This window comes from Protopterus annectens, chromosome 1.part1 (assembly GCF_019279795.1).
Source record: "Protopterus annectens isolate FY-2018-M chromosome 1.part1, PAN1.0, whole genome shotgun sequence".
Classification (NCBI taxonomy): domain Eukaryota; kingdom Metazoa; phylum Chordata; order Ceratodontiformes; family Protopteridae; genus Protopterus; species Protopterus annectens.
The window spans coordinates 941554465-941575255 of record NC_056726.1 but is presented as its reverse complement, the minus strand read 5'-3'; the positions used below and the strand labels follow the sequence as shown (position 1 = coordinate 941575255).

Here is a 20791-nt window from a genome sequence, read left to right as displayed (position 1 = left end):
TTCCGTGAAACTGCAAAAGCAGATAAAAACTTAACTTGTTAATATTCATTCATAATTGATGCCCACCACAGACAGCACCCCCCCCCCAGCTTCTTTACAGCTGTTTAGTGAATGTGCGAATTGTATATGGGAATTGGGCAGTGCTGTCTGTAATGTCATTATCTTAGGGGAAAGTGATATTTCTATGCTGCAGTTTTCCGTTCAGTGCTACCAATCCAAATTCCAATCTATATCGCGGTGCCGGTGATACATGCATACTATTGGTGTTACAGACTTACGGCAGAGAAGCAGCATCAGCAGCTCCCCCTCCCTCTGCTTTTCTCTTTGTTGAGACTTGAGAGTGACTCTGAGAGGCTGCCTAACCTGCCTGTACACTACTAGCAATAGCGCGCTAGGAGAGGGAGATGGGCCATGGCGTGTGCACAATGCAGTGGGTTCTGCAAACAGAGAAATTGGCAAAATACTAGTTTGATTTTTGAAACAACTAGCTGATCATGAAAACAACTAGACTTTAAGTGTAAAAAACTATACAACTAGACTGATCCAAAAAAAACTATATCTGGTAGGAAAATACTAGCACTGGTAACACTAGTTGTCGCCTCACAGTTAGACGTTGCCCATTTGATTCTCAGTTAGAGCGTCTTCTGTGTGGTGACATGCGTGAATGGGCGTTCCTTCATTGAAGGTTGTGCGTTAGGCTCGGCAAGCCAGTACGTAAAAATCTACTGCCAATCATTAGCGGACTGGAGTTCCGCTGTGGCGACCCCTAACCGGGAAAAAGCCTAAAGATACAAACAAAATAAAGAGAATTTCTCTGTGAAACTTTGAGGGTGGTTTATATTACATAATGTAATTCTTGCTGTGCATTATACATTGGAAAGACAGAACATGCTTTGAGGAAATGAGTTTCTCTACAGCATTAAGACACATGATGCAACAAACACTTTATATAGGCAAACGTTTTACCTGCCAGAGTTTTGTGCAGTTTAAATTTTTTATATTTGAAAAAGTACTAAAGTCCACAATAAGAAATGGCTGGAAAACTCATTTGAGGCACATGAACTTTTCTAGTTTAAATTCTTTTCTAGATTAAATTCAATGCAACAGTGATTCCAGGTTTAAATGACTCACTTTCATCAGCAGTTTATTAAAGATAAAAGTTGCTATTTTATTATAATGAAAAAGGCTTGCTTTAACTATATATTTGTATAAATGTACTTTTTACCATTGTGTTTTGAAATATTTGTGTATTTATTCAATGTCTCCTTAATTTATTGGATCAAGTGATGTTTTTACTAGCTGTCATTTAACTTTTCTAGTATTTACATGCCATATGGTGTTCCAACACAGGTTTCATTCAGAAGATGTCTGGGATTGTTTAGACTAAAATGTGAAATTAAAACTGTTTTCCCCATTCTACTGCTTTGGACTGATGTGGTTACATCGGGACTTGTTTCACTTCCACCATCTTGCCTGTTTTCTCAGCTCCTTATGGTCACCTTTGCAATTTAGTTATTTATTGGTCATCTGTTTTACTGTCATGTGGCCCACTGCACTTCCTGGTCTCGTCTTCACCCCTCTGGGGATTTCAGCAGCTGACATTGCATATCCTACCAGCATCTCTACGTCACATTTCCTATGGCTAAACTTACTTTCTCGTTCAGTGTCTTGCAGTTGATTCAGACTTTTACTGCCTGAGTTGTTAAAATGTATGAGATACCTTTCACTTTTGAATACCCTGTGTATTATGTAGTCTGGACCATTCCCCTTCATGCAACTGTTGCATTCATTCTTAGTTCATTTAATACCTCCAGCATTGATTTCCTTCTCCCACAGGATGTTTCTAAGTAATCCACAACCAGCTTTATGAACATTCTTGCAAATGGGATAACTTTAAGTCATTTTGCTTCCCTTTTTATTTAAATTTTTAAAGCAAAGAAACTGAAACATGTCAGAATATGCTTTGATCTGTCTTCTGCTATTTGATGCATCCTGCTCTACCTATCTTCTTTATTAGTGTTCCTTTCTTTTCCATGTATCATAACTCTCTCATGTAACAGCTGCATTACAAACTACTCAAGTTCACTGTCGCTCAGTCTGTCTTGTATTCCAGTTATCTTAATGTTAGTCCTTCTCGAGGGAATTCTGATAATATCCCATACCTCTCACCCTCTTAAAGCAAGAAATCTGGACAAAACCATAAATAAAAGTGGGACAAAGGCCCAAAACTAGGGACATTTTTTAAATATTGCTTTTACAAACTTAGAAAGTTGATAGAATAACAGGTTTTGCATTAGCATGAATTTTCTGAAGGGTTTGAAGTCTGAAACTCAAATGTCTGTCTTTAGTTTCTAACTTCAATCTTTAATAATGAATTGACACAAAAATATGTGGCAAAAATCTGGACATTCTGCGAAAATCTGTACAGTTGTGAGGTATGTATCATCCATCTTTTCTCCTGGCGTTTTTATTATGTCTATTAGCTCATGTATACTGTGAATTTGGTCCTGCAGATGAGCTTGAATTACTTCTTTATCTTCCTCCAGATCTTGTAGCTATCCTTCTAGCCTTCAAGTTTCTGTTTTTCATTGCTCAACTGTCTTTTTCAAGAAGCTTGGTAGAGAAATCCACTTTATATAACAGAGCAAAGCTTTCGGGTAGAACCCTTTGTCAATACTAATACATAGACATCACATTATCACAGTTTAAATACAGGTCAACAGTCACATGACTAGCAGCCCAATATAATCATGTGACAACATTAATGTAATTAATACAAAAATATAAAACATAATCAAATAGCAATACAGTAATAAAAATACAATAATAAACAAAGGTATTCTGAACCATAAGACATATTAATACGCCTTCCAAACAACATTAGAACATTAAAAACATATCTCATAATTTAGTATGCTGTAACTTAACCAGTATGGGTTTAAGACTAACCATACTATTTAAACCTGGAAAAGAATCAGAAGCAAGTCTCAAAATCCATTCATACTCCTTAATTTCCAGGTAATTATTCTTGTCACCACCTCTAGGTGTAGGATAAACTGGTTATGGAAAGCTTTGCTCTGTTATATAAAGTGGAGTTCTCTACCAAGTGTTTTTTTCTTTCTTCCTTCTGTGTTCTGCAGTTAGTGACTTTCATTTTTTAAGAAGCTCACATTCTGGTTTACTGTGATTAGCTTTTCAAACAAAATGCGCAATTGGTCTTCGTTATTTGCAACTTTAAAAGTTGCTATCTGTGCACCGTTTCTTTGTTTGTCCTTTTGGCTTTATTTTGTTTTGCTTTGCATAGTTTATGGTTTTGTTTGCTTTTTTAATAAATCTCCCTATTCATTTTAAAGTTAGTAGTTATGGACTCTTTAACATTTAATTAAACTACCACCAAAGCAGACAGAGAACTGTACAGCACTGCATGAATTCAGCAGCCTCTCATGCTCTAGTACAGTATCAGTGCTGTAACATGAACCCAAGAACCTAGTATGGGGTCAGAACCCACAGCCTTTTGATTTTTTCAGTGATAGAATTGAATGTGTTACCTGGTAAGCTATGGATACAAATAAGAAAGGTTAAAGTGAAACAAATATGGCTGAGCTAGAAGGGTTTATGCAGCTCTAGTATTGCCCATTTGTAACACAGAGTCTTATGCTGGTAAAGTTGCTGGCACAGGGAACCCAGAGCTCCCAATATCTGAGTACAACATTAAGGCAGACAACACATAAGGCGGGGGGGGGGGGTGGAATGGAAATTACATAAAGATAACTCTGTAAATACTGGATAGGCTATCAATTCATAATATTTTTTCCTGCCGAGCATTATAGGAAGTTGAAATAATGCCAGGTATTTTAAAACGCATTGTCAAAACTCACAGTAATATCTTCAGTACATAGTAAAGAACTGAACCCAAGACCTGTAACTGGGAAGCTGAAACCTTAACCACAAAGCTACCATCATTCTTCTCTTCTCTTGGCTAACATGACTGCTTGTATATGAAACCCTTAAACCCATGTTACAGGGCCCTAATTCTCTTCCTAAACAATAATGAATATAATAACTCCACATCAGTGGGAAATACAAATTTTGTGTACGTGAATAGTACCATATGTATGATAAGATGCTGTTGTATCGGTATAAATAGAACCAGAGGCAGTAGATATTTATAAGAACGGATTGTAATGTCAGTGCTTCAGGAGCACAGACTAGCATACAGCAGTACATAGCTTAAAAACATATGCGTTACATGATATGAAAGCAGAGTTCTACAGATCTTCCATAATCTCTGAGTCTGTTTTCAAAATTACATCCAACAAAGATGACTTGTGAGAGACTTGATATAAAATGAGAGATTATAGTGGTTTAGTGGTTGTTGTTTTAACTTTCGGCTTTCCTGGCATTTTTTCAACAATTTAGGGATTTTGTCAAATGCTGAGAAGTCCTAAAGGAAGTTAGAAATGTATTTTTAATCATTAAAAAGCTATTATAATAACCGACAAGTAATATGTGAATAATCTATAACACTTCTGGAAATTGATCTACTCCTCCATCCCAGACATTTTTAAAACACCTTCCCCCTTTCCAGTTCTTAATGACAATAACACAGCAAAATATTAAAATCAATTCCATGATTAAGTGCTTAAACTTATATCAAATGTTCTTTAAACTGCCCCTTGGAAACCTATTACTGTAAGCCATAAAACCTCCTAACACTATACAGTTTGGATTAGGCACACAACCAAACATGTGAAAAAGCAAAAACTCGGGCACTTGCTATTGACAGGCTTCCTGCTAGAATTCCTAAAGATCGATGACTAAAATATCAACATACAGTTTAGACAGCAGAGTGACTAAATTCTTGACAAGGCAAAAAAAATGGATCTTGGCTACTGACAGTCTTCTCTAGCAGTTCCTAAATATTCCTGTTCACATCATCTTCCATCCCATAAACATACTTATCAAAGGTCTAGCAGGGAAAATCAGGTGCCAACATGCAGAAAGTAAGCCCTAATTGTCCTACTACACAAAGGAGTCTGATCTGTTACACAGATGAATTACAGGCCATTGTGCTCCCTCCTATCTCAAAAATGCCTCAGAAATGCACACTAAAGCAACTCTTAGAATATCTTGTCAGCTGTCAGCTAATATCAAATGCACAACATAGACTTAAGCCACATCATACTACTATAACTGCAGTCCTTGACCTAGGTGATTTTCTGGCTCATCAAGGTGATACGTCTTACAATGAATGCAACCACTTGGTTTATGGACTGTTTGTCTAATCACACCCAGGCTGATGGAAGACTGTATCCTGTAAGTACCAAAGTACTTAAGGACTCCATGCTAAGGAATATTCTTGTCGTAATTTTTTGTAAATGAAATGGATGCCCTATTTGAGAGCCAACACAAATAGAATATGCAGATGACTCTGAAACATTTGTACCAGATTACTCACTTGAGTCAGATAATATTAAACTTCAACCTCTTTTCATACCCAAAAGAGCAAGCTCTGTGTCATGGGTGTGGATGTCAATGCACTGTAACTAATGTTATTTCTCCTGAGGGCTCCCGGTCTGATCCTGTCATGAGATAAACACAAGCAATATGTGGTCCAAACTATGACCTGTATCTTTTAAAACTAATATCATTCAATTTCACTTAAGTATTATTGACAAGCCACCTTTTGCTAAACTCCTTAACTGATACAAGTTAAAGTTTGACCTACAACAGTGAAACATAAAACTGGGCAAACTTCTTTGACTTTGGGGTGTTCCACACAGGCAAAGCAAGAAATGTCAAGTTAATCTTTTCTCTGTACTCTGTATGTCTTCTAATTGGAATCTCTTCTTCTTTTCAACACAAAATGGAAAAGGCATACTCCAGAATCTCTAGGTTTTCTGCAGGCCATAGTACATCCCATTACTTCACCTTGTGGTGGTGAACTGGGCCTATTGTTCTTGAATCTGGTCTGCTGTCCACAATTATCTCATGACCACCAGGAGGTATGGTGTCATGATCCACGTCACTGGAATTACGCACATAATGCTCACACATATGACACACACATATTAAACACTAAACAATTAATTTTGTGAAGTTATACTTCAATAGGGTGCAGGAAATCTACACGGTTGTCCTTGGCATGAATCTACATTATCAACACCCAATTACAGGCTTTAGACTGAGGACTTAACAGTCATGGGTTTGAGTCTTGGCTCCCCTTTCCCTTTTCACATTTACGTCTAGATTCAATGACTTATAGAGCTCACTTCCACACAGTAATTGTGCTTTCAATAAATTATTATGTTTAGGCACACACACACACACACACACACACACACACACACACACACACACACACACACACACACACACACACACACACACACACACACACACAAAGGTTCTTAGGTGGTTACTGGGCTAATGGCTCTCAAGTGCCATTTTAAGCCTAGCTAAGCTTACCTCTAATTACCAAAATATTGCTGACGTGTCAACACCACAATGAATTTCACAAGTTATTATATAGGCTTGTACATATCAAGCAATTACAGGCTGTCACTATCCATTAGGACATAGGAACCTAAGTGTAACTACAGAGGGATAAAACTGATCAGCCACAATATGAAGTTATGGGAGAGTAGTGGAAGCTAGGTTAAGAAGGGAGGTGATGATTACTGAGCAGCAGTACAGTTTCATGCCAGGAAAGAGCACTACAGATGCAATGTTTGCTCTGAGGGTGTTGAGGGAGAAGTATAGAGAAGGTCAGAAGGAGTTGCATTGTGTCTTTGTGGACTTAGAGAAAGCATATGACAGGCTGCTTAGAGCCAAATTGTGATATTGTATGAGGAAGTCAAGAGTGGTAGAGAAATATGTAAGAGTGGTACAGGATATGTACGAGAGCACTTTGACAGTGGTGAGGTCTGTGGTAGGAGTAACATATGTGTTCAAGGTGGGATTACATCAAGGATCCACTCTGAACCCTTTCTTATTTGCAACGGTGATCGACAGGTTGACAGATGGGATCAGACTGGAGTACCTGTGGACTATGATGTTTGTGGATGACATTGTGATTTGTAGTGAGAGTAGGGAACAGGCTGAGATGACCCTGGAGAGGTGGAGATATGCTTTAGAGAGGAGAGGAATAAAGGTCAGCAGGACTAAGACAGAATGCATGTGTGTGAATGAGAGGGAGGACAGAGGAATGGTGAGGATGCAGGGAGTAGAGCTGGTAAAGGTGGATGAGTTTAAATACTCGGAATCAACAGCTCAGAGTAATGGTGAGTGTGGAAGTGAGGTGAAGAAGAGAGTACAGGCAGGGTGGAATGGGTGGAGAAGAGTGTCAGGAGTGATTTGTGACAGATGGGTGCCAGTAAGTGAAAGGGAACATCTGCAAGATGGTAGTGAGACCAGCTATATTATATGGGTTAGAGACGGTGGCACTGATGAAAATATAGCAGTCAGAGCTGGATGTGGCAGAGTTAAAGATGTTAAGATTTGCATTACGTGTGATGAGGATGGACAGGATTAGAAATGAGTATATTAGAGGGTCAGCTCAGGTTGGACTATTTGGTGACAAAGCAGAGAGTTGAAATTGCATTGGTTGTGTTGAGGAGGGATGCTGAGTGCATTCGGAGAAGGATGCTAAGGATGAAGCTGCCAGATAAGAAAAAGAGGAAGACCTAAGATAAGGATTATAGATGCAGTGAGAGAGGAAATGCAGGTGGTTGGTGTGACAGAGCAAGATGCAGAGGACAGCAAGAAATGGAAACAGATGATCCACTGTGGTGACCCCTAATGGAAGCAGGCGAAAGAAAAAGAAGAAGATAGGTGCCAAACATGCATAAAATTGACACCTGGGAATATACCATTACAGAGAACTGCTTAAACAGCTCTTCTGTTGTACTTTATTCATTTGCAGTCCATTAAAACTTAATTCTGGACCAGATGCTGACCCATTACTGGCACCAAAGTTAAAGATGTTACTTACCCACTACAGACAGACATTGACAGTCAGAAGTAAACATCATGAAATACTGGGGTTGGGTTAGTTTAAAAAGGTTAGGCCACACATGCTAAGGGTCAAAGCTTTAAAATTTCAGAAATCTACTATCCATATAATGATGATTTGACTGAATACTCTTTGAAGCCCCATGCAGTATATCCTAAACCTGGAAAATACATGTTCTGCTCCCAAATTATTGTTAACCCCCTCACAAATCCCTCTATACTTCTTGTTACATAAGCATTGGATTTGACAAGTCAGTCTCTGGAATATTTTCTGCTGACAATTGTTCTTTACCTAGTTTTTTTTTGGCTAGATCCCTCCAGCACTTCATTCGGATTTCTTCATGGATATACTGTCTCATTGTGCCCTGATTCTCTCCAGCACTTCATTCGGATTTCCTCATGGATATACTGTCTCATTGTGCCCTGATTCTCTCCAGCACTTCATTCGGATTTCCTCATGGATATACTGTCTCATTGTGCCCTGATTCTCTCCAGCACTTCATTCTGATTTCCTCATGGATATACTGTCTCATTGTGCCCTGATTCTCTCCAGCACTTCATTCGGATTTCTTCATGGATATACTGTCTCATTGTGCCCTGATTCTCTCCAGCACTTCATTCGGATTTCCTCATGGATATACTGTCTCATTGTGCCCTGATTCTCTCCAGCACTTCATTCGGATTTCCTCATGGATATACTGTCTCATTGTGCCCTGATTCTCTCCAGCACTTCATTCGGATTTCCTCATGGATATACTGTCTCATTGTGCCCTGATTCTCTCCGGCACTTCATTCGGATTTCCTCATGGATATACTGTCTCATTGTGCCCTGATTCTCTCCAGCACTTCATTCGGATTTCCTCATGGATATACTGTCTCATTGTGCCCTGATTCTCTCCAGCACTTCATTCGGATTTCCTCATGGATATACTGTCTCATTGTGCCCTGATTCTCTCCAGCACTTCATTCGGATTTCCTCATGGATATACTGTCTCATTGTGCCCTGATTCTCTCCAGCACTTCATTCGGATTTCCTCATGGATATACTGTCTCATTGTGCCCTGATTCTCTCCAGCACTTCATTCGGATTTCCTCATGGATATACTGTCTCATTGTGCCCTGATTCTCTCCAGCACTTCATTCGGATTTCCTCATGGATATACTGTCTCATTGTGCCCTGATTCTCTCCAGCACTTCATTCGGATTTCCTCATGGATATACTGTCTCATTGTGCCCTGATTCTCTCCAGCACTTCATTCGGATTTCCTCATGGATATACTGTCTCATTGTGCCCTGATTCTCTCCAGCACTTCATTCGGATTTCCTCATGGATATACTGTCTCATTGTGCCCTGATTCTCTCCAGCACTTCATTCGGATTTCCTCATGGATATACTGTCTCATTGTGCCCTGATTCTCTCCAGCACTTCATTCGGATTTCCTCATGGATATACTGTCTCATTGTGCCCTGATTCTCTCCAGCACTTCATTCGGATTTCCTCATGGATATACTGTCTCATTGTGCCCTGATTCTCTCCAGCACTTCATTCGGATTTCCTCATGGATATACTGTCTCATTGTGCCCTGATTCTCTCCAGCACTTCATTCGGATTTCCTCATGGATATACTGTCTCATTGTGCCCTGATTCTCTCCAGCACTTCATTCGGATTTCCTCATGGATATACTGTCTCATTGTGCCCTGATTCTCTCCAGCACTTCATTCGGATTTCCTCATGGATATACTGTCTCATTGTGCCCTGATTCTCTCCAGCACTTCATTCGGATTTCCTCATGGATATACTGTCTCATTGTGCCCTGATTCTCTCCAGCGCTTCATTCGGATTTCCTCATGGATATACTGTCTCATTGTGCCCTGATTCTCTCCAGCGCTTCATTCGGATTTCCTCATGGATATACTGTCTCATTGTGCCCTGATTCTCTCCAGCACTTCATTCGGATTTCCTCATGGATATACTGTCTCATTGTGCCCTGATTCTCTCCAGCACTTCATTCGGATTTCCTCATGGATATACTGTCTCATTGTGCCCTGATTCTCTCCAGCACTTCATTCGGATTTCCTCATGGATATACTGTCTCATTGTGCCCTGATTCTCTCCAGCACTTCATTCGGATTTCCTCATGGATATACTGTCTCATTGTGCCCTGATTCTCTCCAGCACTTCATTCGGATTTCCTCATGGATATACTGTCTCATTGTGCCCTGATTCTCTCCAGCACTTCATTCGGATTTCCTCATGGATATACTGTCTCATTGTGCCCTGATTCTCTCCAGCACTTCATTCGGATTTCCTCATGGATATACTGTCTCATTGTGCCCTGATTCTCTCCAGCACTTCATTCGGATTTCCTCATGGATATACTGTCTCATTGTGCCCTGATTCTCTCCAGCACTTCATTCGGATTTCCTCATGGATATACTGTCTCATTGTGCCCTGATTCTCTCCAGCACTTCATTCGGATTTCCTCATGGATATACTGTCTCATTGTGCCCTGATTCTCTCCAGCGCTTCATTCGGATTTCCTCATGGATATACTGTCTCATTGTGCCCTGATTCTCTCCAGCGCTTCATTCGGATTTCCTCATGGATATACTGTCTTATTGTGCCCTGATTCTCTCCAGTGCTTCATTCGGATTTCCTCATGGATATACTGTCTCATTGTGCCCTGATTCTCTCCAGCGCTTCATTCGGATTTCCTCATGGATATACTGTCTCATTGTGCCCTGATTCTCTCCAGCACTTCATTCGGATTTCCTCATGGATATACTGTCTCATTGTGCCCTGATTCTCTCCAGCACTTCATTCGGATTTCCTCATGGATATACTGTCTCATTGTGCCCTGATTCTCTCCAGCACTTCATTCGGATTTCCTCATGGATATACTGTCTCATTGTGCCCTGATTCTCTCCAGCACTTCATTCGGATTTCCTCATGGATATACTGTCTCATTGTGCCCTGATTCTCTCCAGCACTTCATTCGGATTTCCTCATGGATATACTGTCTCATTGTGCCCTGATTCTCTCCAGCACTTCATTCGGATTTCCTCATGGATATACTGTCTCATTGTGCCCTGATTCTCTCCAGCACTTCATTCGGATTTCCTCATGGATATACTGTCTCATTGTGCCCTGATTCTCTCCAGCACTTCATTCGGATTTCCTCATGGATATACTGTCTCATTGTGCCCTGATTCTCTCCAGCACTTCATTCGGATTTCCTCATGGATATACTGTCTCATTGTGCCCTGATTCTCTCCAGCACTTCATTCGGATTTCCTCATGGATATACTGTCTCATTGTGCCCTGATTCTCTCCAGCACTTCATTCGGATTTCCTCATGGATATACTGTCTCATTGTGCCCTGATTCTCTCCAGCACTTCATTCGGATTTCCTCATGGATATACTGTCTCATTGTGCCCTGATTCTCTCCAGCACTTCATTCGGATTTCCTCATGGATATACTGTCTCATTGTGCCCTGATTCTCTCCAGCACTTCATTCGGATTTCCTCATGGATATACTGTCTCATTGTGCCCTGATTCTCTCCAGCACTTCATTCGGATTTCCTCATGGATATACTGTCTCATTGTGCCCTGATTCTCTCCAGCACTTCATTCGGATTTCCTCATGGATATACTGTCTCATTGTGCCCTGATTCTCTCCAGCACTTCATTCGGATTTCCTCATGGATATACTGTCTCATTGTGCCCTGATTCTCTCCAGCACTTCATTCGGATTTCCTCATGGATATACTGTCTCATTGTGCCCTGATTCTCTCCAGCACTTCATTCGGATTTCCTCATGGATATACTGTCTCATTGTGCCCTGATTCTCTCCAGCACTTCATTCGGATTTCCTCATGGATATACTGTCTCATTGTGCCCTGATTCTCTCCAGCACTTCATTCGGATTTCCTCATGGATATACTGTCTCATTGTGCCCTGATTCTCTCCAGCACTTCATTCGGATTTCCTCATGGATATACTGTCTCATTGTGCCCTGATTCTCTCCAGCACTTCATTCGGATTTCCTCATGGATATACTGTCTCATTGTGCCCTGATTCTCTCCAGCACTTCATTCGGATTTCCTCATGGATATACTGTCTCATTGTGCCCTGATTCTCTCCAGCACTTCATTCGGATTTCCTCATGGATATACTGTCTCATTGTGCCCTGATTCTCTCCAGCACTTCATTCGGATTTCCTCATGGATATACTGTCTCATTGTGCCCTGATTCTCTCCAGCACTTCATTCGGATTTCCTCATGGATATACTGTCTCATTGTGCCCTGATTCTCTCCAGCACTTCATTCGGATTTCCTCATGGATATACTGTCTCATTGTGCCCTGATTCTCTCCAGCACTTCATTCGGATTTCCTCATGGATATACTGTCTCATTGTGCCCTGATTCTCTCCAGCACGTCATTCTGATTTCCTCATGGATATACTGTCTCATTGTGCCCTGATTCTCTCCAGCACTTCATTCGGATTTCCTCATGGATATACTGTCTCATTGTGCCCTGATTCTCTCCAGCACTTCATTCGGATTTCCTCATGGATATACTGTCTCATTGTGCCCTGATTCTCTCCAGCACTTCATTCGGATTTCCTCATGGATATACTGTCTCATTGTGCCCTGATTCTCTCCAGCACTTCATTCGGATTTCCTCATGGATATACTGTCTCATTGTGCCCTGATTCTCTCCAGCACTTCATTCGGATTTCCTCATGGATATACTGTCTCATTGTGCCCTGATTCTCTCCAGCACTTCATTCGGATTTCCTCATGGATATACTGTCTCATTGTGCCCTGATTCTCTCCAGCACTTCATTCGGATTTCCTCATGGATATACTGTCTCATTGTGCCCTGATTCTCTCCAGCACTTCATTCGGATTTCCTCATGGATATACTGTCTCATTGTGCCCTGATTCTCTCCAGCGCTTCATTCGGATTTCCTCATGGATATACTGTCTCATTGTGCCCTGATTCTCTCCAGCGCTTCATTCGGATTTCCTCATGGATATACTGTCTTATTGTGCCCTGATTCTCTCCAGTGCTTCATTCGGATTTCCTCATGGATATACTGTCTCATTGTGCCCTGATTCTCTCCAGCGCTTCATTCGGATTTCCTCATGGATATACTGTCTTATTGTGTCCTGATTCTCTCCAGTGCTTCATTCGGATTTCCTCATGGATATACTGTCTCATTGTGCCCTGATTCTCTCCAGCGCTTCATTCGGATTTCCTCATGGATATACTGTCTCATTGTGCCCTGATTCTCTCCAGCACTTCATTCGGATTTCCTCATGGATATACTGTCTCATTGTGCCCTGATTCTCTCCAGCACTTCATTCGGATTTCCTCATGGATATACTGTCTCATTGTGCCCTGATTCTCTCCAGCACTTCATTCGGATTTCCTCATGGATATACTGTCTCATTGTGCCCTGATTCTCTCCAGCACTTCATTCGGATTTCCTCATGGATATACTGTCTCATTGTGCCCTGATTCTCCAGCTTCATTCGGATTTCCTCATGGATATACTGTCTCATTGTGCCCTGATTCTCTCCAGCACTTCATTCGGATTTCCTCATGGATATACTGTCTCATTGTGCCCTGATTCTCTCCAGCACTTCATTCGGATTTCCTCATGGATATACTGTCTCATTGTGCCCTGATTCTCTCCAGCACTTCATTCGGATTTCCTCATGGATATACTGTCTCATTGTGCCCTGATTCTCTCCAGCATGTCATTCGGATTTCCTCATGGATATACTGTCTCATTGTGCCCTGATTCTCTCCAGCACTTCATTCGGATTTCCTCATGGATATACTGTCTCATTGTGCCCTGATTCTCTCCAGCACTTCATTCGGATTTCCTCATGGATATACTGTCTCATTGTGCCCTGATTCTCTCCAGCACTTCATTCGGATTTCCTCATGGATATACTGTCTCATTGTGCCCTGATTCTCTCCAGCACTTCATTCGGATTTCCTCATGGATATACTGTCTCATTGTGCCCTGATTCTCTCCAGCACTTCATTCGGATTTCTTCATGGATATACTGTCTCATTGTGCCCTGATTCTCTCCAGCACTTCATTCGGATTTCCTCATGGATAGACTGTCTTATTGTGCCCTGATTCTCTCCGGCACTTCATTCGGATTTCCTCATGGATAGACTGTCTCATTGTGCCCTGATTCTCTCCAGCGCTTCATTCGGATTTCCTCATGGATAGACTGTCTCATTGTGCCCTGATTCTCTCCAGCACTTCATTCGGATTTCCTCATGGATATACTGTCTCATTGTGCCCTGATTCTCTCCAGCACTTCATTCGGATTTCCTCATGGATATACTGTCTCATTGTGCCCTGATTCTCCTTTCTGTGATGGTCAAGAATGACTAACTGCACATTCAGTGTTGCCCCCCAAATTGGATCAGAGGATCTGCTCTTGTATATCTCCTGGATAAATGTCACTATTATCTCACTGTTATTTTTAGCTTGCTGTTTTGTCAGACTACATCCCTTCATTCAGAATCCTATGCCTTACAACCAGTCTTTACCAATACCTGAATAGTTTTATTAGCATCTCTCAGACATGCTGACAAAATCAACTGGCCCAAGGAAGAAACAAACTTGCTTAGTGTATAAACAATTTATTAAATGCTTTTGAAAAACTTTCTTCAGAAAACAAAAATGAATAATCTATCAGACATGTACATAGTTTTGTGGCACTGCTCTCTCCTCACCTGTATATTTTAATATAAACCTTATGATAGTCATATATATATATGTGTGTATATATATATATATATATATATATATATATATATATATATATATATATATATATATATATATATATATATATATATATATGGCTTACCATCAAAATGTCAAAGGCAAGACATTTTTTAAGGAAAAGACTGAACTACAATGTCGAAAACAATAACAACATCAAGCCTAAATGTCGAAAGTCAAAAAGACAACGATCAACGTTCGACAAATCAGGCTTCTGGTTTTGAAAGTCTGTATGTCCATTTACATTTTAGCAGGGTGAAAGCTGCACCCCCCACACCCCCTGCAAAGTATATATACCAACACAAGATCGCATTACACTGAGGAAAAGTATAAATTCCCTGATCCTCGCTGTACTTGCAATCTCCAATCATGATGCCTAACTCATAATAACAAATCACGCTTTACTTTTGTTATTATGATTTTGTATTATTCCAGTTTGGAATTCTTAAACTTTGAAAATGTACTTTTGGCCACACTTCGAGAACTAGCCTTCAAACTTTTGATGGCAACTATATATATATATATACATATATATATATATATATATATATATATATATATATATATATGTATATATAAAATTATCAATGAACTTGCTTTATACCCCACCTCTGTCTGTTTCCTTCCCCTGACTCCATTTATATGTGTAATTGGTTATTTATATTATTTAATGTCTGTTCATGTATATTTCTGAATGTCTGTTTTTATGTTGGGAGTTTTTTTCCCCAGACCTCCACTGCAAAGGTGTTTTTGATTAAACACACACTGACAAATCCAGTAAATAAAAGCAAAATAAAATAAAGTGGCTAGATTTTGATATGCTCAGTGACCAGTTGCACAATCAACTGAGTAGTCAAAAACAGAAGTATTTAAATTTTTCTGATTTCAGCAGCAGGGTCATACATTTTAAATGTCATATGACCTATTTTTGCTTGTATTTAAGTTACAGACTCTAACCTAAAACATTGTTTTGCAGTCCTAATAGCTTTCTTGTGAAGCTTAATATTTTGTATGAAATCTAAAAATATAATTTGGTGAAATGTGTGGATATCCGGTAAGGCTGGATTTTGGTGTGCACAGTTATTTTGTGGCTAGGGAATTATTGGACTTTTCATGTGATGTGTATGGTCAGTCACTGATGAGGTTACAGTTTACAGGGAAATTACTTGTATACTAGTAGTTTGCTATTCCAGAACTTTTTGAGCTTATATTCAAATAATGCAATTTTAAAATCACTCAGCAACGTAGGCTGCAAATCACCTGAGTGGCTAAAACGTTATTGTAGATGAAAGGTATAATAAGTAATAATAATAACAACAACAATAATAATAATAATAATAATAATAATAATAATAATAATAATAATAATAATATCACTGGACTTCTGTAGGGACTGCACTAATATTTTTGATTTTTGCAGCTGCCTTGATAGAGCCTTGTGATGGCAGGATAAAACCCTGACTACAACCCAAGAATCCTTGGTCTGATTAATGCCTCAGGCACGCAAAACAAAAAAGTGATGGAAAAATGTCTGCTCTCCTCTGTTGGGTGTCCTGCACACCTTAGGTACACACGCAGATCTAGAATCCCCATTGGAGACCAGAGATTGCATAAATGTTCTTACATGGGGGGGGGGGTTAAAGTCCTAGGGGGTTACATCACTCATGAAACTGAGTGAATCTTTTTTTTTTTTCTGACTTCCCCCCACTGTCTGCTGACAGTCACACCCTCTCTCAGTCAAACAGATTATTCATTCTCATCACAAGTCAAGGGCTGACCCTGTGGTGCTATAATTTGGGCAACCATCATGGGTTGTTTGAAGGTGTTTTGTTTTCCCTTGTACTTATCCATGCACACACCATGTGATGTGCTGAGTGAGGGCTTAGCAATGTGCTGTCCATGAAGTCTGTCCTTCACCTTTATGAGGGGCATTTCCTTCATGCAGCCCTGACACCCCCCACAATGAGTACTGGTCTATTTTTTGGTCTCCACTAGGGAGATCACACAGCCTTGAGTGCCTTCAGGTGCAAACACTTCTCTCTCCCTCCCCCCACATGGTGAGCAGGCCATTTCCCCTTAACTCTTCCTCTTTCCCTTCAGTACCTGGTTCCCCCAGTGTCAGTGCTGCTAAATGAACCCTGGTCACTTGGATTCCAGTCAGGGATCCATTACTCTGTACAACAGTGTCAGGCAGAGTGTATGACTCCTAATAGAAAGGCCCACTATATGGCTCTTACTGAGTGTTTATGAGCATGTGCAGAAGTAACATATATCTATAAAGAGAAAAGTCCCAGTCCTTCATAGTCCCTCATAGATCATAGGATCATAGAAGGTTACTAAGCTAATGACCATGGAGCCCTTACAAGCCTATCCAAGAGTTTATCCTCAAAAAGAAAATTCAGTCAACACCTGTTGCCCCTGTCATTGAGGGACACAGGTGGAACCCCGGTGATAATTTTTTGGTTTCTCATCCACTCTTCAAAGTTGTGCTTGAAAAGGGTCAGCGAGGTGCTCTGTTTGATGTGTATGGGAAGTGTATTCCAGAGACAGGGCAGCCTCTGGGACACAAACCTGTCTCTGCAGCAGGTTTTGTTAATGTCACAAATTAGATTCAGGCCTTTTGAGTGGGTAGTGCATGAGGTGTTAGATTTATGGATATGGAGCATGTCTAGTATGGCAGGGTCCAAGATTGCCTTGTAGGCGAGACACAGATCACCCCTGAGTAATCTGTATGATACTGAGTAGACAGATAGTGATTTGAGCCTGTCTGCATAGGACAGATGTTGGAGGCCATTGATTCTCTTTGTGAGGTATTTCAGTGGCCTTTCCAGTTGATGCAGATGTTTGGGGAGGTACATCCCAAATGGGGTGTTATACTTAATTACTGGCCTAATGAGGGAGGTGCATAGAGAGGTAATAACCTCCTTTTTTTCTGGATGCAATCCCTTTACTTATGAGATGAACCAACTAAAAAGCTTTTCTGATCATTGCTGCTACATGATGGTCGAATGTGAGGATGTTATCAACCTCAGTGCCCAGGTCTCTCACCACAGTTTGTGTGCTTTGGGGGTTGCCATTGGTATGGTTTGATGGGACCACTTCCAACACTTAACATCTGGGGCAAGGGGGAACAAATGAGCCATAGCTCTCATCCCTGTGAAATGAGTGCATCAAAAATGGGACTAAGGCAAGACTTAATTGTCAAGGGGAACCATAGATAAAAATATTACAGTATTTGCTTTTGTGTCATTTGTCCCTAACTCAGAAATTAAATGCTATTTTTCTTTCTACATTATTATAGAATGAAATAAATTTGTAGAAATGAAAACTAATCATTATATTTTACTAAATTTGAATAACTATGTACTTTCACCAAAATGGTGCCCTGTTTATGGTATTCCATATTTATCCGAATAATCCCGGACAAACTAGGACTGTAGAATAGTCATACAGTATAAGGCAGACTGTGATTCTTTGTTATCATTTTTGGTGCATTTAAATCTCATTAGAAAGCCTGCTTGTTATATATGTGTTGCTAAATTATACTTATTTCCAAGACAATTATGTTGAATGAGTTTTGTGCAGTTTCAAAATCTTATTTGGGTTTAATAATTGGCATCAGATCATATAAACAGAAAATTACAACATCATTATACTTTGGGAAAGCTACACTGTTCTGTGAATTGTATTTACTTCTGTTTGAATACTTTCTATACCCTTCTCCAAGACACTTTTAAAAATGAACTGATTGCATGTACACATGCAATTCTTACAGAACGTTTCAAACAAGGATATATAAACAAAACTCTGCTTACCAGTCTGCATGGCCTTCTTGGCTGCTTCTGTCTCCGGGTTGAACAATTGTTTTACAGTCTTTCCAAACTGTTCTCTGTGCATAGCTTTTGCTACAGAAACCAAATCAGCATTTCTTGCGGGGATTATGGGTTTTACTGTATACCCTGAAATTCAGTAAACAAAATAAATCAGTAGCATATTTGGACAAAGTAATACAAAAATGTTATTAGATAGCTTTGTGGATAAAGTTTTAAACATTTAAGTACTTCAATGTGATATGCTATACATGTCTGCGACACTGCAAAAAATTTAAGAAGTCTGATTTTTAGGCAATCGTTAGGCATTTTATTGTTGCTACTAGTTAATTTTTCTTGACTAATAATACCCAGCTACTAGTTCCTATTATACTCCACTATACACACTTGCTAATTGTCTTACTAGTTGCATCTGAATCTTAGAGTGATCCCGTGAACAGCCACTGCTACTACTATCAGTTAAATAGCATAGAATGAAATATTAAACATTGGGACGCACAGACACAATAAAGTGATCACAGGAACCATAAGATGCCTACTATATACACTCACTTAAAAGTTTCCCTGCCTATTTACCCGGATCATGGCTGAGAAGCATTCTAGAACAAGCCCACTGACTTTGTAAATAAAGTAAATAAAATTATCATCGATAAAGTTGATAACTACATAGAAGACTGGACAAACAACATGGCAAAACAACAACTCAGTGAGGGTATTCATAAAAGTACAGCACTGGCATTATGCAATGTGTAATTGGGTATTTTTTTAAAACATTATGGCCTTGATTCCAAAAGACCTGCTCTCAGTGTAAGTGACCACTTACCCTGAGAGCAGGTGTTTTGGAATCAGGTCCCCATAGTAAGCCTGTTTATCGATAGGTCTTACACTGAAGCAAATCATGTATACTGAGAGCAGGTCTTTTGGAATCAGGGCAGACTTACACTAAGAGCCGCTCTTTTGGAATCTGTCCCTCTGAGTTTAGCAGAAATGTAGTACCAGTACAAAGGAGGAAAAGTGTCCAAACAGTAACCGATAAATCTCAAAAAGCACTCAGATAGCTGTTTCCACTGCAAACCACAGTGTCTATTCACAAAGACACAGCACCGGCAACCACAATGTAAGATTTAACACTGACATACAACCAGCACGTTTTCATCAAAAAACTTCATCAGATAAATATGAATGTTACTCTGCTACCCTTATATAACCTTGCCAATAACCCAATTAGTGTAATTAAACCTTTGTTAATTGACCTAATAGATGTAAAGTTAAAGTATACATCCTGCTGGCTTAAACTTACACTTAATATGTTCTAAAATCATTGTTATTTAAAATTCCTAAACATTATGACCATAATTTGTTAAAACACATATCAAAACAAATATTAAAACAATATTATATGTTCAATACAAATTAACTATACTTCTTCTTCTGGCTTTTCCTGGTTAGGTGTCGCCAGAGCGGATCATCTGTCCACTCACGACTGGCAGTGGAGTTTTACGGTGTCGAGTAAAAATGTATCAAAAAAATATTAAAAAATTAATACAAGTTAAAATGTGTATAAAGAATGCTTCCTCTAGTGTTCAAAAGAAATATTGCACCCAAAAAACTAAACAGTTGTCTCGTAGTATGAAGGGTTCATAGGTATACAAATATTTCATAAGTATAAAAATATTTAAAAAAAAGTGTTTTAAAATGTTTAAAATAAGACAGTTGTCATACAATGAGGTAAAAAATGGTAAACAAGAATTAACACAGCATACTACAATAATTATTCAAATGCCACTACATTATAACTTAGCTGATCTTGATTTTAATATTGGGGCCAGGGAGACCATGTCATTCAGACCTGGCCATCTATTTGCTTCCTACACCAGCTGACAGTATACCTCTCTATACTCTAACTTTGTCTCCCAAGGGCCACCCTTGGTGTCAAACGGGACCTCATCTAAAACAAAGAATAAAAATGTGGCAGATTCACATGTCTGTGTGTGTGCGTGCTTATAAAGTACATTTCTCTAATTATACTTCCTAATGCTGTCAACATGTTCATATATCCTTTTCCTCAAACATCTTTCCATCTTCACTACGTAGAAAGCCTCACATTTCCAACACATCACAAT

The 20791-nt window shown here is 39.6% G+C and overlaps 1 protein-coding gene across 2 annotated transcripts in view; it reads right to left on the bottom strand.

Moving 5' to 3' along the window:
• The window catches only part of FAM221B (family with sequence similarity 221 member B), a 417801-nt gene that overhangs the window by 302148 nt on the left and 94862 nt on the right, over positions 1 to 20791 (bottom strand). For both annotated transcript variants that reach the window (XM_044079050.1, XM_044079057.1), the window contains exon 2: positions 18654 to 18797. In XM_044079050.1, coding sequence (XP_043934985.1) covers positions 18654 to 18797 — 144 coding nt within the window. The remainder of the gene's footprint in view (positions 1 to 18653; positions 18798 to 20791) is intronic.